At 36.9% G+C, this 21,088-nt stretch overlaps 1 protein-coding gene across 3 annotated transcripts in view; it reads right to left on the bottom strand.

Moving 5' to 3' along the window:
* Window positions 1-21,088, bottom strand: part of SLC44A3 (solute carrier family 44 member 3) — a 40,769-nt gene that overhangs the window by 3,575 nt on the left and 16,106 nt on the right. For all 3 annotated transcript variants that reach the window (XM_085303605.1, XM_085303603.1, XM_085303604.1), the window contains exons 9-12: window positions 19,448-19,613; window positions 13,191-13,347; window positions 10,490-10,573; window positions 448-585 (exon numbers count right to left, since the gene is read on the bottom strand). In XM_085303605.1, coding sequence (XP_085159731.1) covers window positions 448-585; window positions 10,490-10,573; window positions 13,191-13,347; window positions 19,448-19,613 — 545 coding nt within the window. The remainder of the gene's footprint in view (window positions 1-447; window positions 586-10,489; window positions 10,574-13,190; window positions 13,348-19,447; window positions 19,614-21,088) is intronic.

Genomic DNA, 21,088 nt, shown 5'->3' with positions numbered 1-21,088 from the left:
ATGCAGCCTCATTAATCATGTAGTAATGTTTCACAAAAAGCAAACAAATAAAAACCTAAGGCAAACACATTACAGCTAATATTTTAACAGCACACCTTGCATTCAGCACTACTGTCAGCATRTAGTTGTCGTGCTTTGTGTTCAATTAAGAGAGTGAATTTTGTAGGGCAGAGGCAATATTTTACCATGTGTTTACCAAGGACTCGGTGTAAGGGGAGCTGTAAGAGTGGGGCCAAGGACAGTACTGTAACACAACTAAATAACCGAGTACAGACTGTGAAAAAGATTAAGTACCTCAGGCAGTACAGTCTGCTAACTCATTTTACAGCCTGAACAAAACTGAGTTCAAGAAAGGTAAGCCTTGTTTACTTTGGGTATAAGAAAAGAGAATTGGACCTGAGCTTTTTTCACTTCCTTATTACAGAATAGTAATTTTCTTACTCTTACCTTTCCCAGAAATATGATGAAGCCTCCAAAACAGCTAATGGATGCAAGTTTAGCCGAATTCTTTGCCAAAATAAAGACAGCATCCTTAGCTGATGTACAAAAATTTGTCCCATTTATGGCTGTAGTTGTGTATGCATGCTGAAACAACAGAAAATAATAACGCAAGTGGACAGTAAAGACCCATATAATTTAGGTTTTACTTCAGCAAAGTGAAAAGCCTTAAAATCTATTAGAAATACTGACTTAATGCATATATAAAAAACTATTTTGCATAATATGACAATTTTAAGTGACATATATCATTATAATAACTATGATTATAGTAACTACACTTCTAATTTCAAATATTTTTTCTACATAATTCCTACCATTAGAAAATGGTATAACAAGGACCAAATAAGTTTCTGAATACACCTTTACGCAAATAATTTTAAAACACTGAAATTCTCTAGTCTAACTTTATTAATGAATATGACACAAATTACCACAAAATACCTGTAGTCACACTATCCAAACTTACTTATTTGCTATGAATGTATCTCCAAGACTGCTGGCAAACTACATACGTGGAACAAGCAAGTTGCACTGTTTTCAAGTCACTTAGGAGTCAATGATTACAAAGGTTTTATAAATAGCCTGTTCAGAATATTCATATCCTTTTGAAATTTAAGTTTATGGCTGTAGCCATAAAACATAACCTTTTCATGAAGATGAGATCAGCTGTGAAAATGATTGTAGAAGAGCAACAAAAGAATCCTGGACTATATCAGTGAGTCTTATGTGAAGAAAGAATAGCAGAATTTTACTAGACAGCCATAGCACTCTCAGTTTTTAAGGTACTGAGGATTTCGCAAGATTTCTCTTTGTGGAAATCTGCCATGACAGATGGGAAGGACGGATTGATTACCTTCTTCGGCTAGAATATTTTAGCACCTCTTCTAGATAACTTGGCGCATCTGTCCCATTTATGGAACTCTCCAATGAAATGTTGAATCAGTGTCCAAAATATCAGCTAAGAAAAACAGCACTCAAAATACCTGAAATGTGTGCCAGCGAATCTTATGAATAGTTTCCCTTTTCTCAAAATATTAGAAGGTGGATTATGTCACAAAACATTAGTTACATCTGGTATATTCAGTAAGAACCACAGTGTGCAAGAGATTACTGTTCAGAAGGAATTTATAAATTCTAACATGTATTTAATGTTTAGATTACCTACTGCTTCATCTGGGAGTGAAAAAAAAATCTGTTTGCTGAAAGTGAACTATATACATCTACTACTATTCCTGGTTCAAAAATACATTTTTTTCTTACTACAAATAAAAATATAAAATAGCCTCAGATATCTTACAGCATATAAAATCTATTTYTGCAATGTCCAGTTTTACCCCACAGCAGTTTCTGTAATATACTGTAGCGTAGCACGGGTATATTGACATTACCGAATCTCAAAATGTTACAAAGAAGGAAGAAATTAAATGCAGGCAAAGATCCTTGATACCTTCACTGTGGGCAATACTTTATGTATGAAGGAAATTGTTTTTCTTACTAAACAGAGAAAATGTGTATAAATAAATAATGACATCCTATAAACATAGTACTTGTATGGTAATAAAAGCATCCATAGATGGAAAAAGTTACTATAGAGACCATGTGTTTATTGTCTACAGTAATAATAGTAATAATAATAAAAAAATCCACTAAACTCTATGGAAATACACAGAGTATTTGCATAAAAACCTATTTAAACAAGCAGGTTCACTCCACTCCTAAACAGGAAAAATGCTGTCTGAACCAGCTTGCTTTCATTTGCACTTCTGCTGCTCCTCTCTGCTCTAGCAGGACCTGCAGGGAGCTGCACCCTTTGGCTCAACTAGGTGCTGATAGCAACCTTATTGGTTGCCTGCACCTCTGAAAGAGAAGCCTTCTCATCCCACCTGCCTTGCTCAGCCCAACTGGTTTGCGAGTAGCCTGCTGCCACCCCACACTTGGAAATGCAATGGCCCACTGAGCCATGGCCCAGGAGGCAGGCAGAGGAGGGCCGGCCGCTCAGGAGGCCACCCCACGGTCTCCCTAGGGTGCAAGCGTAGGGGAGAGGAGGGCCTTAGGCCAACCTCCCACTCTGTCTTTCATCTGTAGCTGTCTCTGCGCATTTYAAAGTGGTTAGACCTATCTTTATAATGTGCTGCGAGTTATGTTTGTTTCATCATTCCCATTTACGGGCAGAAAATTGAGACAAAAAGTGGAAAAATTGCTCTTCGATGTTTGTTTCCGTCTGTTAAGAGCTAAGGCCACAAAACAGATCCTGTTCTGGTGAGGTCAGTATGGATTTTGCCAATAAATGAAATAGAAATTCTGTATTCATAATTAATAGCAAAAAACAATCCTCTTTTAAAAATCAAAAAGAATGCTGAAAATGCATGTGCAGTTGTACAAACAGTGTTTCCAAGCTTAAAATAAATAGCCACTTGTTTGCACTCTGGAATTAGCCACTTTGGTATCTCAGGAAAGTGCAATGAAAAGAAATTCTGATATTTATTAACCAGTACAGTTACCTTGGAAAGACTGAAAAATAATACTGGGGAGTGAATACTACCTGCATAGGTATTTGTGATGTTACAAAGCAGAATAAGGCATTCATAACAATTATAACTTCAAAAAACATATAAATATCAGCTAGTTAGGACAACATCCAAGCAAGRTGGACAGCTAGGCAATAAACCAACCTTACAGAAGGAATAAATGAGACGCAGAGACAAATGAGCTGCTATAAGCTACAAAACTAGTCACTAACTCAGATAAAATAAGAACTTTTCTCCACTAGTGCAAAATGAAGACTTAGTCAAGTGATGTATACCTTCTGGTAGACATCGTATTTCTGAGGGGAGGGGAAATAAAAGCATTTTGAGGGTTTCCTGCTCAGCTCCATACATTACAATTCTCAAGTTTCCTATATGAACTCACAACATGATCCCATCTAGCCCTATAGAAACCTGTATGTTCTTACTAACAAAATACATGTCTAATATTTAATGAAACATGTTCCCGTCAAACTCGAAGTTGCACAGAAATGAACAACATCCTTAAAAATCAGTGCTTTGCTTGAAGATATTGCTGATTTCTTGCTCTTACCCACCCAGCAAACTATTCCCAGTATTTGCAAATCTTTCTGGACTTCAGAGCAACAAGCTTAGATTTCTCATGTATCTTCTAGTTTCAGGGCATGTGCAAAAACCCATTCTCTTTCAAAGAAAATGAAGTTGCAAAGGCTAAAGTGGTAGGCAATGGTCAATTAAGAACTTACTCTCATCTAGAAACAGGTTATTTAAATGTGTGTTTTTCTACAGATTGTATTCTCTTTCCCCATTCACAAAAGCTTTAATGGAACTGGAAATGCTTGAGAGAGAGAGAGAGAGAGAGAGAGAGAGAAGGGCAAGGAGAATGACCAAAAGGTATGGAATGTCTTCTGTCTGGGGAACAACTGAGTACACCAGACTCTTCCATCTGGAAAAGAGATGACTGAAGGAGGATGCAGTAAGAGATCTACAAAATCATAAAAAATACAGAGGGAGCAGATAGGGTTAGATGGCTCATTGTTTCTTCTGGTGCGAGGACTAGGCAGAGGGGGAACCATACGAAGCTAGTAGAAGCCAGATTCATAAAACTGATGATAGTTCTTCTCACTGTGGTCTGTAAGCTGTAAACTGCTAGCCAAAGAATGCTGTAGCTGCTAAAAGTTTGCATGAGCTCAAGGGAGACAGGAAAAGTTCAGGGAACAGGAATCCACTGAGAGTTACTAAACACACAGAAACRATAACTAGCTTGAGCTGTCTCTAGGCTGAAAACAGATTCAGAAAGGGCACTAGGGGTGGGGAAGCAGTCACTGTTCTCGCTCTTTCCTAGCGGTCACTCGCAGCCACCACTGGAGATGGAATACCAAGCTAGATGCAGGTTCAGTCTGACCCAATATAGCTATTATTATGTTCTTAATCTTTGCTTAACGTATTGATGTTTTACAATGGTAGCCTCTGCTACATTGATACGCAAGTAGTAATGGCATCAGTGCTGTACCATGGATCAGAAAGCCTGGGAGACAGTGGGGTCAGAAGCACTAGCAAGTCAGTACTGTATCATCATCACCTTTGTGAATAACACAAGCTTCTTTGGCTTGAAGCCTGGGAACTAGACACTGGTTTCTCAGTGTCAGAATGAATAAATAAGGAATGTGAATGTTTACATATTTCCAAATACCACAGTATGCAAAAAAACTATTTAAAGAAGACATCCTTCTGTGCTTCACAACACAGAATGTCAAAGGTCTTGGAAAAATTGACCTGCTAGTTTCATGAGAAAGGCCCTGTGGCTCATATCCAGGCCATTAAGTTCCCTGATTGTTGAGAATAATTGCTACTTTGTGTAACAGCTGAATTCAGCCCTCCATTTAGGACTTGCCTTAATAAAATGAGCTTGCAGGGAGAGGATTGCTATAGCAACAGAATCTTCTTAAAAAAGAAACAAGAGACATACTGGTCTTGCATCCCACTTCAGCTTTTTCTGCTCTACTGATATTTTCAGACTAAGCTGATTTTCTTGTCAACTCTCTTGGGGGCTGCTTTGGTTATCTACACCCAGTGCAATGTCACAGAGCTCAGACAGGACTTTTAAGTGCTTCTAGCTTATGAGTGCATAGCTGAGGAATCCCCTCAGAAAACAAAATTAGTGGTAGACATGACAGTACTGTTTCTGTGGCTGCTGTACAGGCCATCATTGATATAGTGAGAAAGCAGTATCACACCTCTCAGATGGCGGTGGGAAACTACAGCACCAGAGGCTAATGAGACCCCATTGAAGTGACGAGGACATGTAAGATTGGAACGGACTTCCAGCCACTCTGATCCCTGGCTGTTTCAGACTACACGATTTCTTGTACTAAATTGAAAGCTCACTCTTTAAACTACTTAGGGCTTTCCCCCCTCCCACCCATTACACTTGGTGCTGTTCCAGACCACTGTCTCTCTGGCCCTTAGAAACCTTTTTCAATTTCCAGACATTTACTCATGAACAGTTTACATCTATTCATTCTTCTTCTGATCTTGTGTTGGCTCTCATCCCTCCTTTTTGTTTCTCTTCCTGATATACTCATAGATGGCAAATGTGTTTGCTCTTAGCCTTCATTTGTCAGAGTAGACACACCAGAATATTCCAGTCCACTCTTGTGAGATAAGCCTGACTGCCTAAATCAGCAACTTGTACAGTGACATTGATCCCCCTCTCTGTGTTGGAAACACTTCATCCTAACACCTCCAAGGACTGAATCTGCCCTTTCTGCAGCTGCATTAACTGATTGCTTTTGTCCCATGGCTGACAAACATGCTAATGTTCTCCATCACTTCCAACCAATAAGCATCCAGCTGATAGAGAAACGATCATTTTCAGTCCTTAGGCTAATCATACCAAACTATTATATTTCATCCTATTATATTTCATCCTATTTCTATTACTCCAGTTCCTCAAATCAATTCTTTCTGCATGTGTTCTGTCTTTCTCTTCACAGGTAACACCATCTTCTGAGAACATCATTCAGTGCAATCGAATTCACAGTTTTGCACCCACTCCCTCCATGGCTGTCATACACTGGGTACAAACAACATATCTTTCTCCTGGAGAGAGTAGTTAGATCTCATTTCCTGCAGCAACTCATTGCTACATCTGGGCTCTGTTTGACCCATAGGGACCGGACCACGACATCCTGCCTTAAGCACCCATAATACCACAATTACATCATTACTTGAATAGCTAGCAGTGGCAGCTGCATTACTGCAACAATGTTCTCATGTGGGAGCTCCAAAATAAAACCAAACTAAACATAGCAAGAACAGTTCAGAAATTGCCCTTCTTAAAGGCAAGAATTACTGGTCGCTTGCTTCACTGCCTTTTCTTAATAGAAGAGGGAGAGGAGAAAGGTTTCCATTTAGCAAACTGGAAATGATTCAGGGAGGTCATAAGACATTGTCAGGTTACAGACCACATTGCTGTTCAATTCTGACTGCATCAAAGCAAGATTAAGTCAGTCTTGTTCATCTCTATCCTCTGCATAATTCACTATATAAAGCAAATAACAACCTAATAATTTTTATCTCCTGTTGTAGCACATGTAAATCCTCTGCAGGGAAAAAATATATTTAAAATATGATTTCACTGAAGTTGAACATTTTAGCCAACTGTATTTTCAAGATGATTGAAAATTTACCTTAACAACTAGTAACAATTTTTCAGTAATATTAAAATACAGCATTGGTTTTTGGAAGGAAAAAGAAGTATTAGATGGGGTGAAGCAGAATGCGTTTGGCAGAGGAGAACTGTATTTACACTAGCATGCATGAATTTTGGTTTTATCTAGGTCATTTCTGCACAAGACGTTTAACCACAAACTGCTAATAGGCTTCCATCCAGTTTAAGAGACAACCAATTGCCATGGATATAAGACCATTAGTCAATCTTGATTCTTTTTTTTGTTTGCTTGTTTTTGTTTTGTTTTTTACACTAGACAGTTGCTGTCTTTCAGTATCAGTAAGGGTTCTCAGGGCCAGGCTATCACACTGCCCTTCRTTAGTAATGGCTACCACTAGGCCCTGAAGACTACACTGTGGGTCACTATGCCGAGGAAAATAGAGAAACCACATACTGCTCAGCAACTCCATCAGAAATCCATGTGTTGCACTTTGGAACAGTTGCTTGCCAACTGGCTACAGATAAACCCAAAGCAGACACATAAAAGCAAAATTATCTTGTAATAGACATACTGTGTTAAAAAAAAAAAAAAAAGTAATTGCAAAGACTTATAAAGAAAAAAAAAAGTGATTTCTTTGATGTATCAAAAGTTAAAATTTTGCCACAACAATTTAAAAGAGCAGCAGACAGACCGACCTTGTAGCTCCCAAACCACATAAAGAAAACAGTATATTCTTTTTATGGGAGAGTAGTTTAAATCTACCAGATTTTTCTTGAGATGATTGGATATGTTTATCTGGAGCATACTGAAACCATCAGAGCCAGAAGATGAAAAATCTGTGGTAATTCTGACAAGTGTTGGCAAACAGAACTGTCAAGTAAGGATAATGACTTTATATTCAGAAAGCACTTTTCATCCAGATAGAACCCAGAGTGCTTTACAATTGTTGCTAATGGATTATACACACACATGAATCACTTTGCCCATGACTGAAATGGAACAGCTTAAGGAGTGAACTGTTTAGCAGCACATAGCAACACTACACCACAGTTTAGCACCGGATCCAGTTGCAAATCCAAGAGAAATCTTCGGAAGGCAGAATGTAATTATCCACATTGCAATGTGGACATGATCCTGGGTTTACATTCCCATTCCTCCAAAAACTACCACTGGAGATATGGCAACTGTCAGCAACTAGCACAGAACTCTGACATGATGTGAAGACAAGAGGGTACCTTTTTGGCCMCTTCTGAGTGGAGCTGCAAGGGAGCAATTAGAACTCAGCTGAGTTTGGAGAGGAGTTTCGGGGAGGCATGCAACAGCCAAAGTCCGTGCTAAATCCCACATGAACAATGGCACACTCAGCCCAAAAAGCACCCTTTGACAACATAACATAACAGAGCTCTTAGTCAACACTGCATGGGAAGAAAGAACCTCACACTCTCTATCACCAGTGTTACTTCCTCCAACACCTGTTTCTCATCCACAAGCTTCCCAGATGGAAAACAAAGACTCTGTCTAATCCTGATTAAACTTGTGAATGAAGGAGGAGAAAAATTTAAGTAATCTATGTAATATAACAATAGGTTGAAGAAAACAGTGATGGAGAAGGTTGTCTTTATGTTTAATGTGCTTATTAGTATGATGAATGTAATACTGGGGTAAAAGGCAACAACACAGTAAGAAATGTTACTACATACAATGAGTTTTGGACCAACTTTTATAACAGCTGTTCCACATTTTAGTAATTTCAATTCATATAAAAATCAGAATCTGAATACTCAAAAATACTTTCAAAATGTTAGAAACATATGTACAAGCAATTTAAAAAAATGAAGTCTTATTCTTGAGTCCATGTTCAACAACTATATGAAATTTCAAGGCAGTACCCCGCAACTTTCACTGATCTCAACAGAGCTCTTAGGAGGTCAGCACTTCTGTTAATCAAGCCATATGTTAAGCTGCTTAAAACTGTAGACTGTTTGACTTCTTTTTTTAAATTTGGCCACAGATTCTGCAAAATTGAAGATTGGATTATATTTTCAATCTTATTAAAAATGTATTTGTTAAATCAGGCTTGAATATAATCTTTATAGGAAAAAAAGCTTAAGAAAAAACAATTAAATAAATTAATCATCCTACATAATGCACTAATCTTCAGCCTGATGTTACCCTTTCATACAGATAAAACTTCTATTACATGTCTTATAAAATGTTTCTAGTTTTCTTCTCCTCCAACCTCTCCCAAATTGCCCTGGGTGCCACACGGAGTGCCACCAATTTTGCCAAAAAGATGTTCAAACAGTTATTCAAGAGCAAACTTACTACTATCATCATTAGGTAAAAAAATCCAACTCATACTCGAAAACAGATTTTTTTTTCCTGCAATAAGTTAAGAAACAGGAACTCTTGTAAGAGAATAGATATAAGCTCTGAAACAAAGGAAGAACAGCACAATAATTATTTCTTTTTTTAAAACAAAAACACATAGCATATAACAGCTGGAAAAAGCAAATACAAAGATGCTGGCTATCTTTTTGAAAGGCAGGAAGCCAAGGGAATGGTGACTATAAATGGAATGCTTGCAGTCAAAACTAACTGAGATTCCTCACCAAGTCAGCGACCATAAGATCTACCCAAAAAATGTAAGTCTGGAAAATTCATCAGCTAGAACTAAAGATTTTGCCACACAAGTACGTAATCTAGACTGAAATAAGTGAAAAACTTCCTCTGTATAGTTGTCCATGATTAAGTTTAACTTATGCACGTACACTAGAACAAGTAATCAGACACTTTATCAGAATCTTCCTATGTACTTCACTACTGGCCTCAGCAATGAGAAAAAGAAAAGTAACAGTTACAGAGTTAGGAATCAACATGAACAACATCTGATTCCCTTCACATTAAGAATACCCACAGCCACCAGACAACAAAAGGGGACTGACAAAGAAAAAATTAACTATATATAATGATGCAGATAGAGTTGGAAAAAAACTTGGAGAAAATGATCAGGAAGCAAAGAGCACGAGTCAAGTGTCTGAAAAAGTGCTGTATGTCAGAAATCATCTATTTCTAATATAAACACTTATGAAACAAACTGCTAACAAAATAGAGATGTCTTTCAAAGAAAGAGATTATTATACCATCTGACTTTTTCATCATGGCTTTTATTCCCAGATATATCAATGATGGAAATCAGCCAACAGTTCAATGATTTTAATAGGGACCTTCAAATGGAAAAAAATATAACTACCTATAAGGTTTTATAAAAGCAATGGACAGGGACTAGGGTACAGTGTCTAACACAACAAGGTCTCAATTCTGATAAATAAAATCCCTAGATTTTGTCTCTAATAGAAGTAAAGAAATAGGCTGCACACATTCGGTTCCCTAGTTCAGTGACACATCTCCTGGTAGATATCTTACTTCTTCATTGCTTCCTTCCACTTGGACACTCTGCATTTCAGTAGTCTACCTGGCACAACTTAAGGAGATGTTAAGACCTGAAACCATTGGAAATAGCAGTGGCCCTCTAAAAGAACCATCTCAAGCTGTTTTAACAAGTTTTCTGAAATTTCCACTCAGTACCTTGCATGTTTGTCCATTCCTTGTTTCTTGGTAACATTCTCCACCTAAGCTGAAGACCCCTCTTTTTAAAAAAAAAAAAAAAAATAAAAAGTTTAGCTGGCCAACAGCTAACTGGTTTCCATGCACTGGACACTGTTTGCTATGTTAAAAGCAGTTAGATATACGCATGGTTTCTAAACGGGCATGCAGATGGTCAAGTGATAGAGAAATGATAGAGTGTACCTGGTTAAAGTATCTTAAACATCTTTCCAGGCACCAAAAGCAGCAGAAACAGCACTTGAACAGGCACTTTGCACATGCACTTTCCTGTAATAAAATGAAATGTTTGGTTACTGGATGCAGAATTAGATTCATTCAAAACCGACATTTTAGAAAAATCTGCTCTACAGGTCACTCTGTCTCTTCTTACAAAGCATTCACTTAGGCAATAGATTTTTTTTTTCACATTATAGGTAATGTTTTAAATTCAAACTCTACAGTATTAATGACTGATGAGATGAGCAGTTTTTTCTTCCTGTGGATGAAAGGTTCTTCTCTGAGAAAGAAGAAAAATGCTGTAAGCAGCTTTAGTGAGCTAACAGCTGCATGAAGAACAAAACAGACAGGCAAGTCAGTAACCCTTACAACACTTTTCAGCGAGCAAGGAGTACTTTGGCAATTTTTTATCTTTTTTGTCATTTGTCAAAAAATCTTCACATTTCTGAAATGACTGGTACACCACCAGACAGAAATAAAAGGAAAAAACAGGAGGACTTCTTTGCACATTTGTGTGTATATTGACCCAGAGTACATATTCATTTTTCAGGGCAGGAAAAAAAGGCTTACATTTTCCTGAACAAACCATTCACTAAACAATTTGAATTTAACAAGGATTTTGATCTATATTAATTTCATACCAAAAACAAAGCAAAAAAAACTAACGGTCCACCCCCAATACCATATCAAAAGCTCAGAATTGTTTAACATGTAAACATTTTACTAAATGAGACAAGAAAAGACATGTTGGCAGCCACAGTAGCCTTCCCATTTTAAATGGCTCTTTTGCTCAGAGAAAGGAAACTCAGTGCAGTGATATATGTGTCTTTTCAAACTTCTCTCTTCTAGAGATCAGAATGATTTTGGTTTACTTTTGAAAGCAGACCTCTTGCGGTCACTGTATAAAATCCTCAGGTCCCATAACTACCATGGAACTGTGCATAAACCATGAACCTCCTAACTTTTTTCTCACAAAGTTCCTGAAAATATTCCAGGATTAATCCCTTTAAAATGGCCACTGCACATTCACACAAATATATGCATACAGATTCCTGACACCACTGTAATACTTGTATCGTTTTTTGTTGAAGAAATTACCTTATTAAAAATGTACAAACCTCAGTAGGTGCTATTTATTAAATACCTATAGCAGGGGCCTTCAATTGCAAGCTCCTCTCTGCTATTCTGCTTGAAGATTTCCATGTAGAAAGTACCAGTGAATTTACCTGCAAAACCTGCAGTCCTTCTCAGACAACTAGATGCTCCCTGACTTCTGTTCTCCATAGAGAACAGGAACATTTTTTGCACAGGTGGCAAATTCTGGGTCAGCTCTACAGGAATGCAGCATCCCTTCTCCATCCTTCATCACTTCCACTCCTGCCTTGTATGGAGGGAACCTCAGCAGAAAGGAGCCGCAGCTCCTCCTTCCTTCCATGGGAATGAGCTAGGTTACTTTTGTGGGGGATCCTTCTGTGGACTGGGGACATGAGCTGGCCTGAGCATCTCCAGCCTCTTTAGGAGCAGTTACAGCCACAGGTCATGTCACACCTGTCTCAGCTAGATGGTTGGCAATCGGACTAGAAGAAGACAGAAGAAGCTTAAAGAACACTGCTATAGACAAACAATCCTTCTTTGCTAGGTAAATCTTCTACAATTAGTCAGATTACAAAGTCCACTCATTCTACTTCCTTTAAAAGCAAAATATAGTCTATTTTCCTTCTAGAATAACTCATCCCACCTACCACCTTTAAACAAAGTTCTTAATTAACCCAGCTCATCAAGTTTTATAACCAAGACTTTCATACAAAAGTGACATAAACCTATATGTTTACAGAATTTCTAAGCACCTAATTTAGACTGACTTTTATTTTGGTGTTCACAAACCATGTCTCATACATGCTTCATCAGTACCAGAGATGCTCAGTGTAAACACCCTCTCATAATTATACACAACTTGCTTCAAGGCCAAGACAAACTTTGGGGRAAAAGGTATAAATTTCAAGACCTACATTTGAAACTTTCTGTCTAAATGTTTCTCTAGAATCAAAGCTGCGCAGTCATGAGAGCTTCTCTCCTTGCCATAGTGCCAGAACTGCAATAGTGTGTTTTCAGCAGAGTGTGAGAAATGTAGAGATGCGTGAAAGAGAGAAAGAAGGCAAGCAACAATCAAACTATATTTTTGTATGTCTTAAAAAATGTGTTTTAGATCCTGTGCAAATGTCTGGAATAGTTCTTATTTCACATACTCTTTTTATAAACCCACATCACAAGACAAGTGAAATCTTTTCTATAGAAGATATTTTATACTCAAAATAAGAACATAATTCTTAGTTCATTTTTCTTTTATAAAAATTTACAAAGTGAAAGTTTTAAATAAAGCCTTCTGCCAAAATTGCGTTTTCCCTTACCCTTCATAAAAACTTTACATGTAAAAAGTAAATAATGATATTTTTAATGCTAATGTTTTCTTATTTTAAAAATATCTTAGTTGAGAGAAAAAAAAGGTAAATACACTGAAAAGACTTTCTACATGAAGAAAATGGAATAAAACATAAAAGCCACATTCTATCACCCATTTTTTAAGCAACACATATGTTCTTCACATTTTTTTCCCTGAATCTCACCTTTTAACTACTAATTATATGGTGTTACAGGAGTATATACCTACCTTTTGTTTTAAGAAATTATAAAGGTACAAGAGAAAAATCCTTGGTATTCTCAGTATTGTGATTAAAAACGACCCTTTTACAACAGTTCCTAGATGATAGCAAAAAAGAACTGATATGGAAGACAGGACTGGGTGACGTGGTGGGCTATTTTTATTTCTAGAAAGAAAAACAAACAATATAAAATGTTTCAGAAACTGTTATTTAAGAAGATATACATTGTATCATTTCAGGAGAATTCTGGAGATTTAATGAATTAATCTGCTATCTCCTGCAGCATTTAAAATAACTCCAGTTTTCCTACTGACTTCATCTGAACATTCACTATAGTCCAAATGAAAGTAGCCAAGTTTAAAACTTTTATTGGACTAGTTTAATTCTGAAGCAATGACTGTTTTGATGTATTCAGTAATGGAGAAATATCTAGAAAAACCTGGTATGGAAAATATCAGAAGTGAAAAACATCTGAGAATTATACTTCCCTGAACACTTCTCTCTGTTTTCTGTCCTTTCTTTTTCCCTCTGCAATCTTTCATTTGACTTTTTTTTCAGTAAGAGTTTAGTCTGAAGGAATGAATTCACTATTTCTGCTTCAGTGGTAAAACTAAAATCAAAAAAAATGACAAGATCTTATGTGCAAAACTGTCTACTTTTATTGTCACAACTTGGCCAAATTTTGTTTTAAATTTTGCTCAGATAATTAATGCATATTTCCTATCATTGGGCAGGTTTTGTTTTAAACAGAATATACAAAAAAAGAATTTGACGCTATATATTAAAAATAATAATTTGGCCTAAAAAAGCTGTAATGTTACTGTACATTAACCTGTATTGTTTTGGGGTAATAATGAGTATTCCAAAATTGAAAAGCAGAGATAAAAATCAACCTCCTATAATTGGTAGAAGAATCCCCAATCCAGATTTTATTTTCTTGATTTTTATAAAGGTCAGTTTAATGTGAATTTTTTACAGAGAAGAGTATGACACAGCTCTGAAGAATTTATATGAAAACCAAGAAATGAACTTAAAGTCATTCCCCTCTTCCTGTTCAAACACTAANAAAAAAAAAAAAAAAAAAAAAAAAAAAAAAAAAAAAAAAAAAAAAAGATAAACACTATGAATACCTAAAAGAAATGTTTTAGAGGACTTAAAAAAATGCTGATTAATATTTCCTTATAACCTTCTATAAGGCAACTCTTAAATAACAGGTATAGTTATGAAAAATTTACTCAGGCAGTGCAACCAGCAGCAGTTTAAATAAGCCATTAAGTAAAGATCAGACCTTAAATCACAAATAAGACATTCTATAAGTAATTCTTTCAAAACCTCTCTTATCTCAAAAAATTAATAGTTTACAGGAAAAAAAATAAACAGGAAGAGATAAGAAAGAGTGACTGAGTGACGCTAAAAAGATCTATAAATATATTTTTATTAAGTTCTCACCTCAACAAGGATTTAAATCATACACACTATGTTAAGATAGCTATCACAGTTCTGCAAGAATCCTGAAGGTATCACTGTAGTCCTTTCAAAATGCTAGCTACTTTGTATCTGAAAAGTTAAATTTAAATATGTGAATATACCACATTATTTGAAATAGGAAATTCCAGCAAAGCAGTTACTGCATTTATTATTTTTGGTCTTATAACCTGGGGAACAGCTTGGGGGATACTGGAATTTTATACTGAATAAGCCTTTCTTAAAGACTTCAAGGTTCTGTGTTAGAAACATACATCTCAAAATACATGAGCTTTCCACMCATACAGTACCATTGCTCCTTTTCCTTTTGCAGTATCTTACATATGACAGTCTTGGTCAGATCTCAGAATTTGAAATCTGCAAGTTAAATGTTAACGAAGGGTAAGAAATACAGAAAGGACAAAGTTTACTCTTATGTTAATAATTTACTTGCCATTGAAGAGAAAAATGAAGTAAGGTTTTGGTATTTTTATCAGGACTGATTAATGAGCAGGAATCACAGGATCTTAAGTTTTGTTTAGATAAATTTCTACACATTTGGAAGCTTTTCCAAGCCTTGTCCTAACAAAGGAATTCTCACTGGAACAGGCTCCGACAAGGTTGCTTGTCATTTTGCTTTGAAACTGCTTGCAGAAAGTACAGAACTGCCTCAAAATAGGAAACTGGTTAGCCAACCATGGTAACGGTGAATGCTTGTGACTCAAAACAAGCTCAAGATCGGTTCAGCCATCCACCTATACCCAATTACCCAAATTACCATCACGACTGAAGTTTCATCCAGCTTTTCCACACTGTATGGCTGCAATCCTGAAAACAACTTCAGCACTAGCTTAGCTGGGCCTAGCTTACGTGCGTAAGCTTTTGTAGACGGTTCATATTGTGCAACGAATCCTGCGCGTGGAGGCTGTGGTGCATGGACAGGGTACCCCGAGGCACATAACAAGGTACTGGGGAAAAACAAGGAGCTGCCTGCATAGAACTGGTGGCACAACTGGTCAGCGCCACAGCTTGATTCTCCCCACCAGCATTCCTATTTCCTGTTGCTGCAGGATTGTTTGATCTATATAGAACACCACTATTTCAAATTCCTGTGCATCTGTACTCAGTATCACATCATCTTTTAACAACTTTACTTTAGTGCTGCCAATTGTCTTTATTTTATTGTGATCTCTGTGATATTTAATATTTCTTAATACCAAGTTTCTTGAATCAGGTGATCACACATCAATCTCATCTCTCATTTTAAAACCACTTTGTTTTTTGTAAAGACAAAATTCAAACTAGAAGGCCAAAAAGACTTAGACAATTGAAAGTAAAGGAATGCCTTTCTTTAAAAGCCTGTCCTTCTTTTCAAAGCTGTGCTTATGGTTTTCTTCAGTGTCATCTCACCTTTTCCAAAGACTGTTTCAATTGAGATCAAGAGTTTTAGTATAAAAATACTTTTTAAAAAATGTTAATGAAAGTCATATATTCCCTAAATAAATAGGAATCTCAGTTTTTAAACAAATAGAATGAGTTACAAGATTGTAGTAATCGAGACATTATACAAWTAACACAGGGACTCTACTTTCAACTGCTCTTTTACCTGCTCTCCAGAGCCCAGGGGACCCATCTGACTACATCCGTGCTGCAGGGCCCTTTCGCTTGAGCTCAGCCAAGTCTGTGAGTAGGGCAAAGGATGCTCACAAATACTACAGCTGTATGTGAAAAGGGGAGGGGAATCCTTTAAAATATGGTCCCAGTTCATCTCTTAATGGCTCTGGTGCAAATTCATAAACTTAGACTGCTGACTACCTGCGAGATGTATGTTAGTAAATTCTGTGGGATTTCAACTCCCACTGAAAACTGGAAGTTGAGGTGCTGAGCACCTTACAGTCAGGTTCAAAGCCCCAGTCCTGGAAATACTTGTATACATGCTTAATTTCAAGCCTGTGCAGAAGGGTTTGCAGAGCAGAGGCACAGATCTCCAACTCTACAAATGCATAAACATTCAAATAATTATACTCGCACACATGAAGGGAGGACATGCAAGAATTACTGAATAAACTCCAGCATGGACAGGACTGTGATCCCTGTAACATGAGTTAATTTAGCATACTACCTTCCTTTAATCCCAGAGAGGGACAAACCATCATCTCATTGAAAAGGCAAATATACATATAACCTATAAGCACATCACGATGAAAATAAACCTTTTTGTAAAATAGCAACACTAAGAAAGAGCTTTTCTTAAAGACTGAGCCCATTTCACAAGCCATAAAAAGTAATTCTTACATAAGTTTTATTTATTTCATTAAATTAATAAAAACTTTCAGTTACTTAAGTCTAATTTGAAATTAAAAAAAATCCATTTTCAGTGGCAGTGTTGCAGGTCAGACATATGTCATTTGTAAAACTGATGTGGCAAGAGCCACTTCCCACTCCCCCATTCCTAACTGCACTTGTGGCTGTTGGCCACGCAGTACATTGCTGCATGTGTGGCGGAAGACGATTTCYGCAAGGAAAGGCCAGGCCATTTCCTCGGAGCATTTACTAGCCAGTAAGACTTTGTGTGAGGTATCATAAACAACTCTTGTGACATGTCTTTATGACACTGCCCCCAAGGAATACAGTAAAGAGCAAACAAGCTTAGAATTGCTGGAACAGCTTGAGATAACAACAGCTTGTTGTTAATGATGCAGCAACTCCGCCCGTTCACCATCCTCTCCTGTTCCTTCACTGTTGTGGTGCCTCTACAGACCTGCGCTGGCGGCCTAAAGGCCAGGAAGAGGGATCACCACCACAGAAATACCACATTTCCCTTCCCAACCACAACTCACTCAACACAGTACATGTCACCTGGCAAGCAAGAGGAGAGCTTAAAAGTATCTGCGCAAAATGATTTCAATACAATCAGGAGCAGGAATCTTCTCTACTCTGCAGCCAGTTCCTGGAGCAGGACAGTGGAAGAGTTTAACCGAGCAGTAAAAGTCATCACAACAGCTTCAACAGCTGCTTTCCTGCTCTGCATGAAGACATGGCCAGTGCCTTTGCCTTGGGGACTTAGATGGTGTGTTTCACCATAATGCACCGCAGCACGCAAGCCAGTAAAAGGCAGTGAAATTTTCTTCCTTTCCTGTGCTTTCCCAAGCAAGCTCTTTTAAATGAAACCTTAGCGACCCAGCATTCAGCTTTATTATAGAACTATCAATTGCTAAAGCTTAAGAAACACAAATATGCTTAGAAGAAAAGAGCAGGTAACTATGCACAGAACCATAAACATGCCGATTACTTGTTTTTAGAGCTTCAATCAAAAAAAGATGATGACATATGAAACGGGAGTCCCTCTCTTTTCAGATTCTATCATGGCATGTAAAATAGCAGTGTGAGATTATGTTACTCTACAGATAACAATCTTGTTAAAAAAAAGAACATTTTTGTTTCTGTCTGCACTACGAACATCTTTCTAACACTAATTCCGTGACAATAAACAATGCTTGAAACCGACGTGGTCACTACCAGGGCTTCCAGTTTTGTGGCTATAGATGAAACTGAGCTACTGTCTGTCGCAGAGGGAAGTTCTCAGAGTCACTCCTGCAAGTAAGGCTTATGCTGCCTTCCACGCAGGATGAAGGAGAACAGAGTACCTGGAAATCTTCCTGCAGAAGGCTTTTCTATCAGAAACTGAAACATCCAGGGATACATTCTTAGAACTGTCAACAGCAACCTAGTGCCTAAGCTTTGGAGAAGCCCAAAGCCTTACCTCCCAGCACCCTGGCAGCCTGAGCTCCAGGATCCCTAGGCCCTGCCAGCCTCCAAGGCAGCTCACCTGAATCACCCTCAGACCACATTCCTCAGGGGCTGGTCTTCCAATAAATGGAGATAAGCATCATATTCCTCTACTACAAAATGAAGAAATGCCTTAAAATGCCAGAGCTTTTCACAGATCAGAAAATCTCCTTACAGAAAGTGGAGTAGAGGAACAYAGCAATGAGGTTAAGAAAGCTCATAAAACATTTATGAATAAAAATGTTTTCAGAATACTACTCTCCTCACTGTCAAAAAAACCCAACAACATATTCTTAAAATTAAATTTTCCCCYACTATGTTAGCATAGCACCATGCCACTGCAGGAAAACAGTTTAGTTTTGTTTTACAATTTTACAGAAAGTGGGACAAACAACCCACATAAACCATGAAAAGTAAATATGATTTTTCTTCAGTTACCCTACATTTACCTGTCAGAGTAATACAAAACTAAAGAAATTTTGTTTATACATCTCTGAATTTGTAATAGTGCTGTTAGAGGACTTGCAGTTAACTGAAAATATCTGCACAGAATGAAAAAAAAATACAACAGACCAGGAATTAACACAGAACAAATTAAAAGCCAGAGCAAAGATGAACTCTTAGGAATAATATACCTATGAATACATGAAATTACTGAGGTGCTACATATTACACCTCCATTTGGAGCTAACATAGTCTCCTGGGAAAGGGTCAAATGCAGCCTGTCCCTTACGAACTGAAATTTCATCAGATTCAGCAGAGCTCTACTGGCTTATATCAAGGATCAGTTTGACCTAGCAAGTGTAGAGGTAAGGGTGAGTCATACTGATATCATACACATTGTAAAATCTTACCCAATTTCTTGCAACAAGCAACACCATTTTAGATTAAACTGAATTCCAAGATATTGGCATAAGTTGGAACTTATTTGACAGTACTTTTTCTAGAAAGAGATTGAAAGAAAATGCTGAAATAGCTGTAAAATGTGTACTTTGGGCAATTCTGCACATACCTGTTGAAGTAACAAGTAACCACTGCTCCAGCAATTGTCATTTGCTGACAAGCAAGAATGAATTCACTAGTCCAGATAAGGCCAACAGAATGGTACCATACCATGTAGTGAATTCCAGACAGAGCTCTATATTCTACTTGTCCTCCTGAAGTAATCTGTGCAGTGCCTGGAATTAGGATTACATCACACTATTAATAAAACACAGCAGTCAGGACCAAAAAAATAAATAAAAGTTTTTGTACCCTTGCTCTTAACTTTTCTTCAATAAAATTATACAAAAAGCAGGTATTACCTATTTCTCTCCATTTTTAACAAAATTAGAGAGCTAAAATTCTGCAATTCACATAGAATTTTGAAAAATAAAATCTTACAAAGCACAAAGGCTTACATTTAAATCGGATCTTAAGCAGAGCTGCCAGTAAAGTCAAGAGCATAACTATAAACCAGCAGAGATTTTTGAGAAAAGATTACTCAAGATTACTCGAATGCTTTGGAAGTAAACAAAATCCCTTAATTTTCTTCATTCACATTTAAAAATAAATTTGTAGCCAGTTATGAAATGCTTTAAAAGTATATTTTCTCTACAAGAAGCAAAAGAGAAAGATTGTTGCAGAAAAATATTAAGGATGTATATGTAACCCCACAACAAAATGAAATTACTATTCTAACATTTTTAATAATTAGAACCATAACAGAACAGGTTTCTGTTGTCTGTATTTTGCAGCTTTTCTAWAAAATTAAGCACATAAAGAAAGCATTTCAAAAAATACTTCCAAAAAGCAGAATGTAGACATCTGTATGGTAATAAAAGCTCCAGTGTTACTAACATACTGAAGAACACTGACAAATGCACTTATTCAAGCTACATTTTTGTTGTCTTAACTCTTGTTAATAATGAACATATTCCATATACAAAAGACAGCTTTTCACAACAACCCAGAGTAACTCAGGCAACATTAGCAATCAAACTTTTCTCTATGCAATCCCATCTATGCCATTTGGCTTTCAAGTCTAGTCAGGGGATGACAAAATCAGGACATTTCCAGTGTCTAGGACTAGACATTGTAGTCTCTAGGGCTGTAACCTGCCATGTTATTAGTTTACCAAGTCTCAAATCTATTAACTTTAAAGATAAATATATTCACAGAATAAAACGAGCTCTGGAGGCGAGTAGTTTCTTACTTTAGCTCCATGAAAGAAAGAGCAAAGGGACATGTAGAATTCTCTGTTGCTGCTAGAAGAGCATTATAACTTAAGCTTTAATGCTTCATGACAGTGCAACAGTTCCAGATTCAAAAATACCAGAGATAAAAAGCTATTCATGAAAATGTTCACCTATCTTTTTTCTTTTTTCTTTTTCTTTTTTTCTTTTGTTCACCTTTTTTTTTCTGTAGCCATAAAGTTCATGCTCTATATTAGCTGAAAATAGAAGCAATAAATACTTGTTTTGAGCAATACCATCAGATTTAGAGACCATTATAAGTCTTCAGAATTTTGATCCATTTATCTGTAAATTATGAACTATATTAATCTACCCTATGCATAGTAGCTTTGCTAAATTATTTTTGAAGTGCTTTGAGAGGATCAAAAATGTTACATATGTGTACAATTCTTATTAAATAATTAGCTCTCAGATGTATC

This window comes from Rhea americana, unplaced genomic scaffold, assembly GCF_003343005.1.
Source record: "Rhea americana isolate MKP2758 unplaced genomic scaffold, rheAme1 scaffold_2, whole genome shotgun sequence".
Taxonomy (NCBI): domain Eukaryota; kingdom Metazoa; phylum Chordata; class Aves; order Rheiformes; family Rheidae; genus Rhea; species Rhea americana.
The sequence above is the reverse complement of the archived record's forward strand: the minus strand, read 5'-3'. Positions and strand labels throughout refer to the sequence as shown.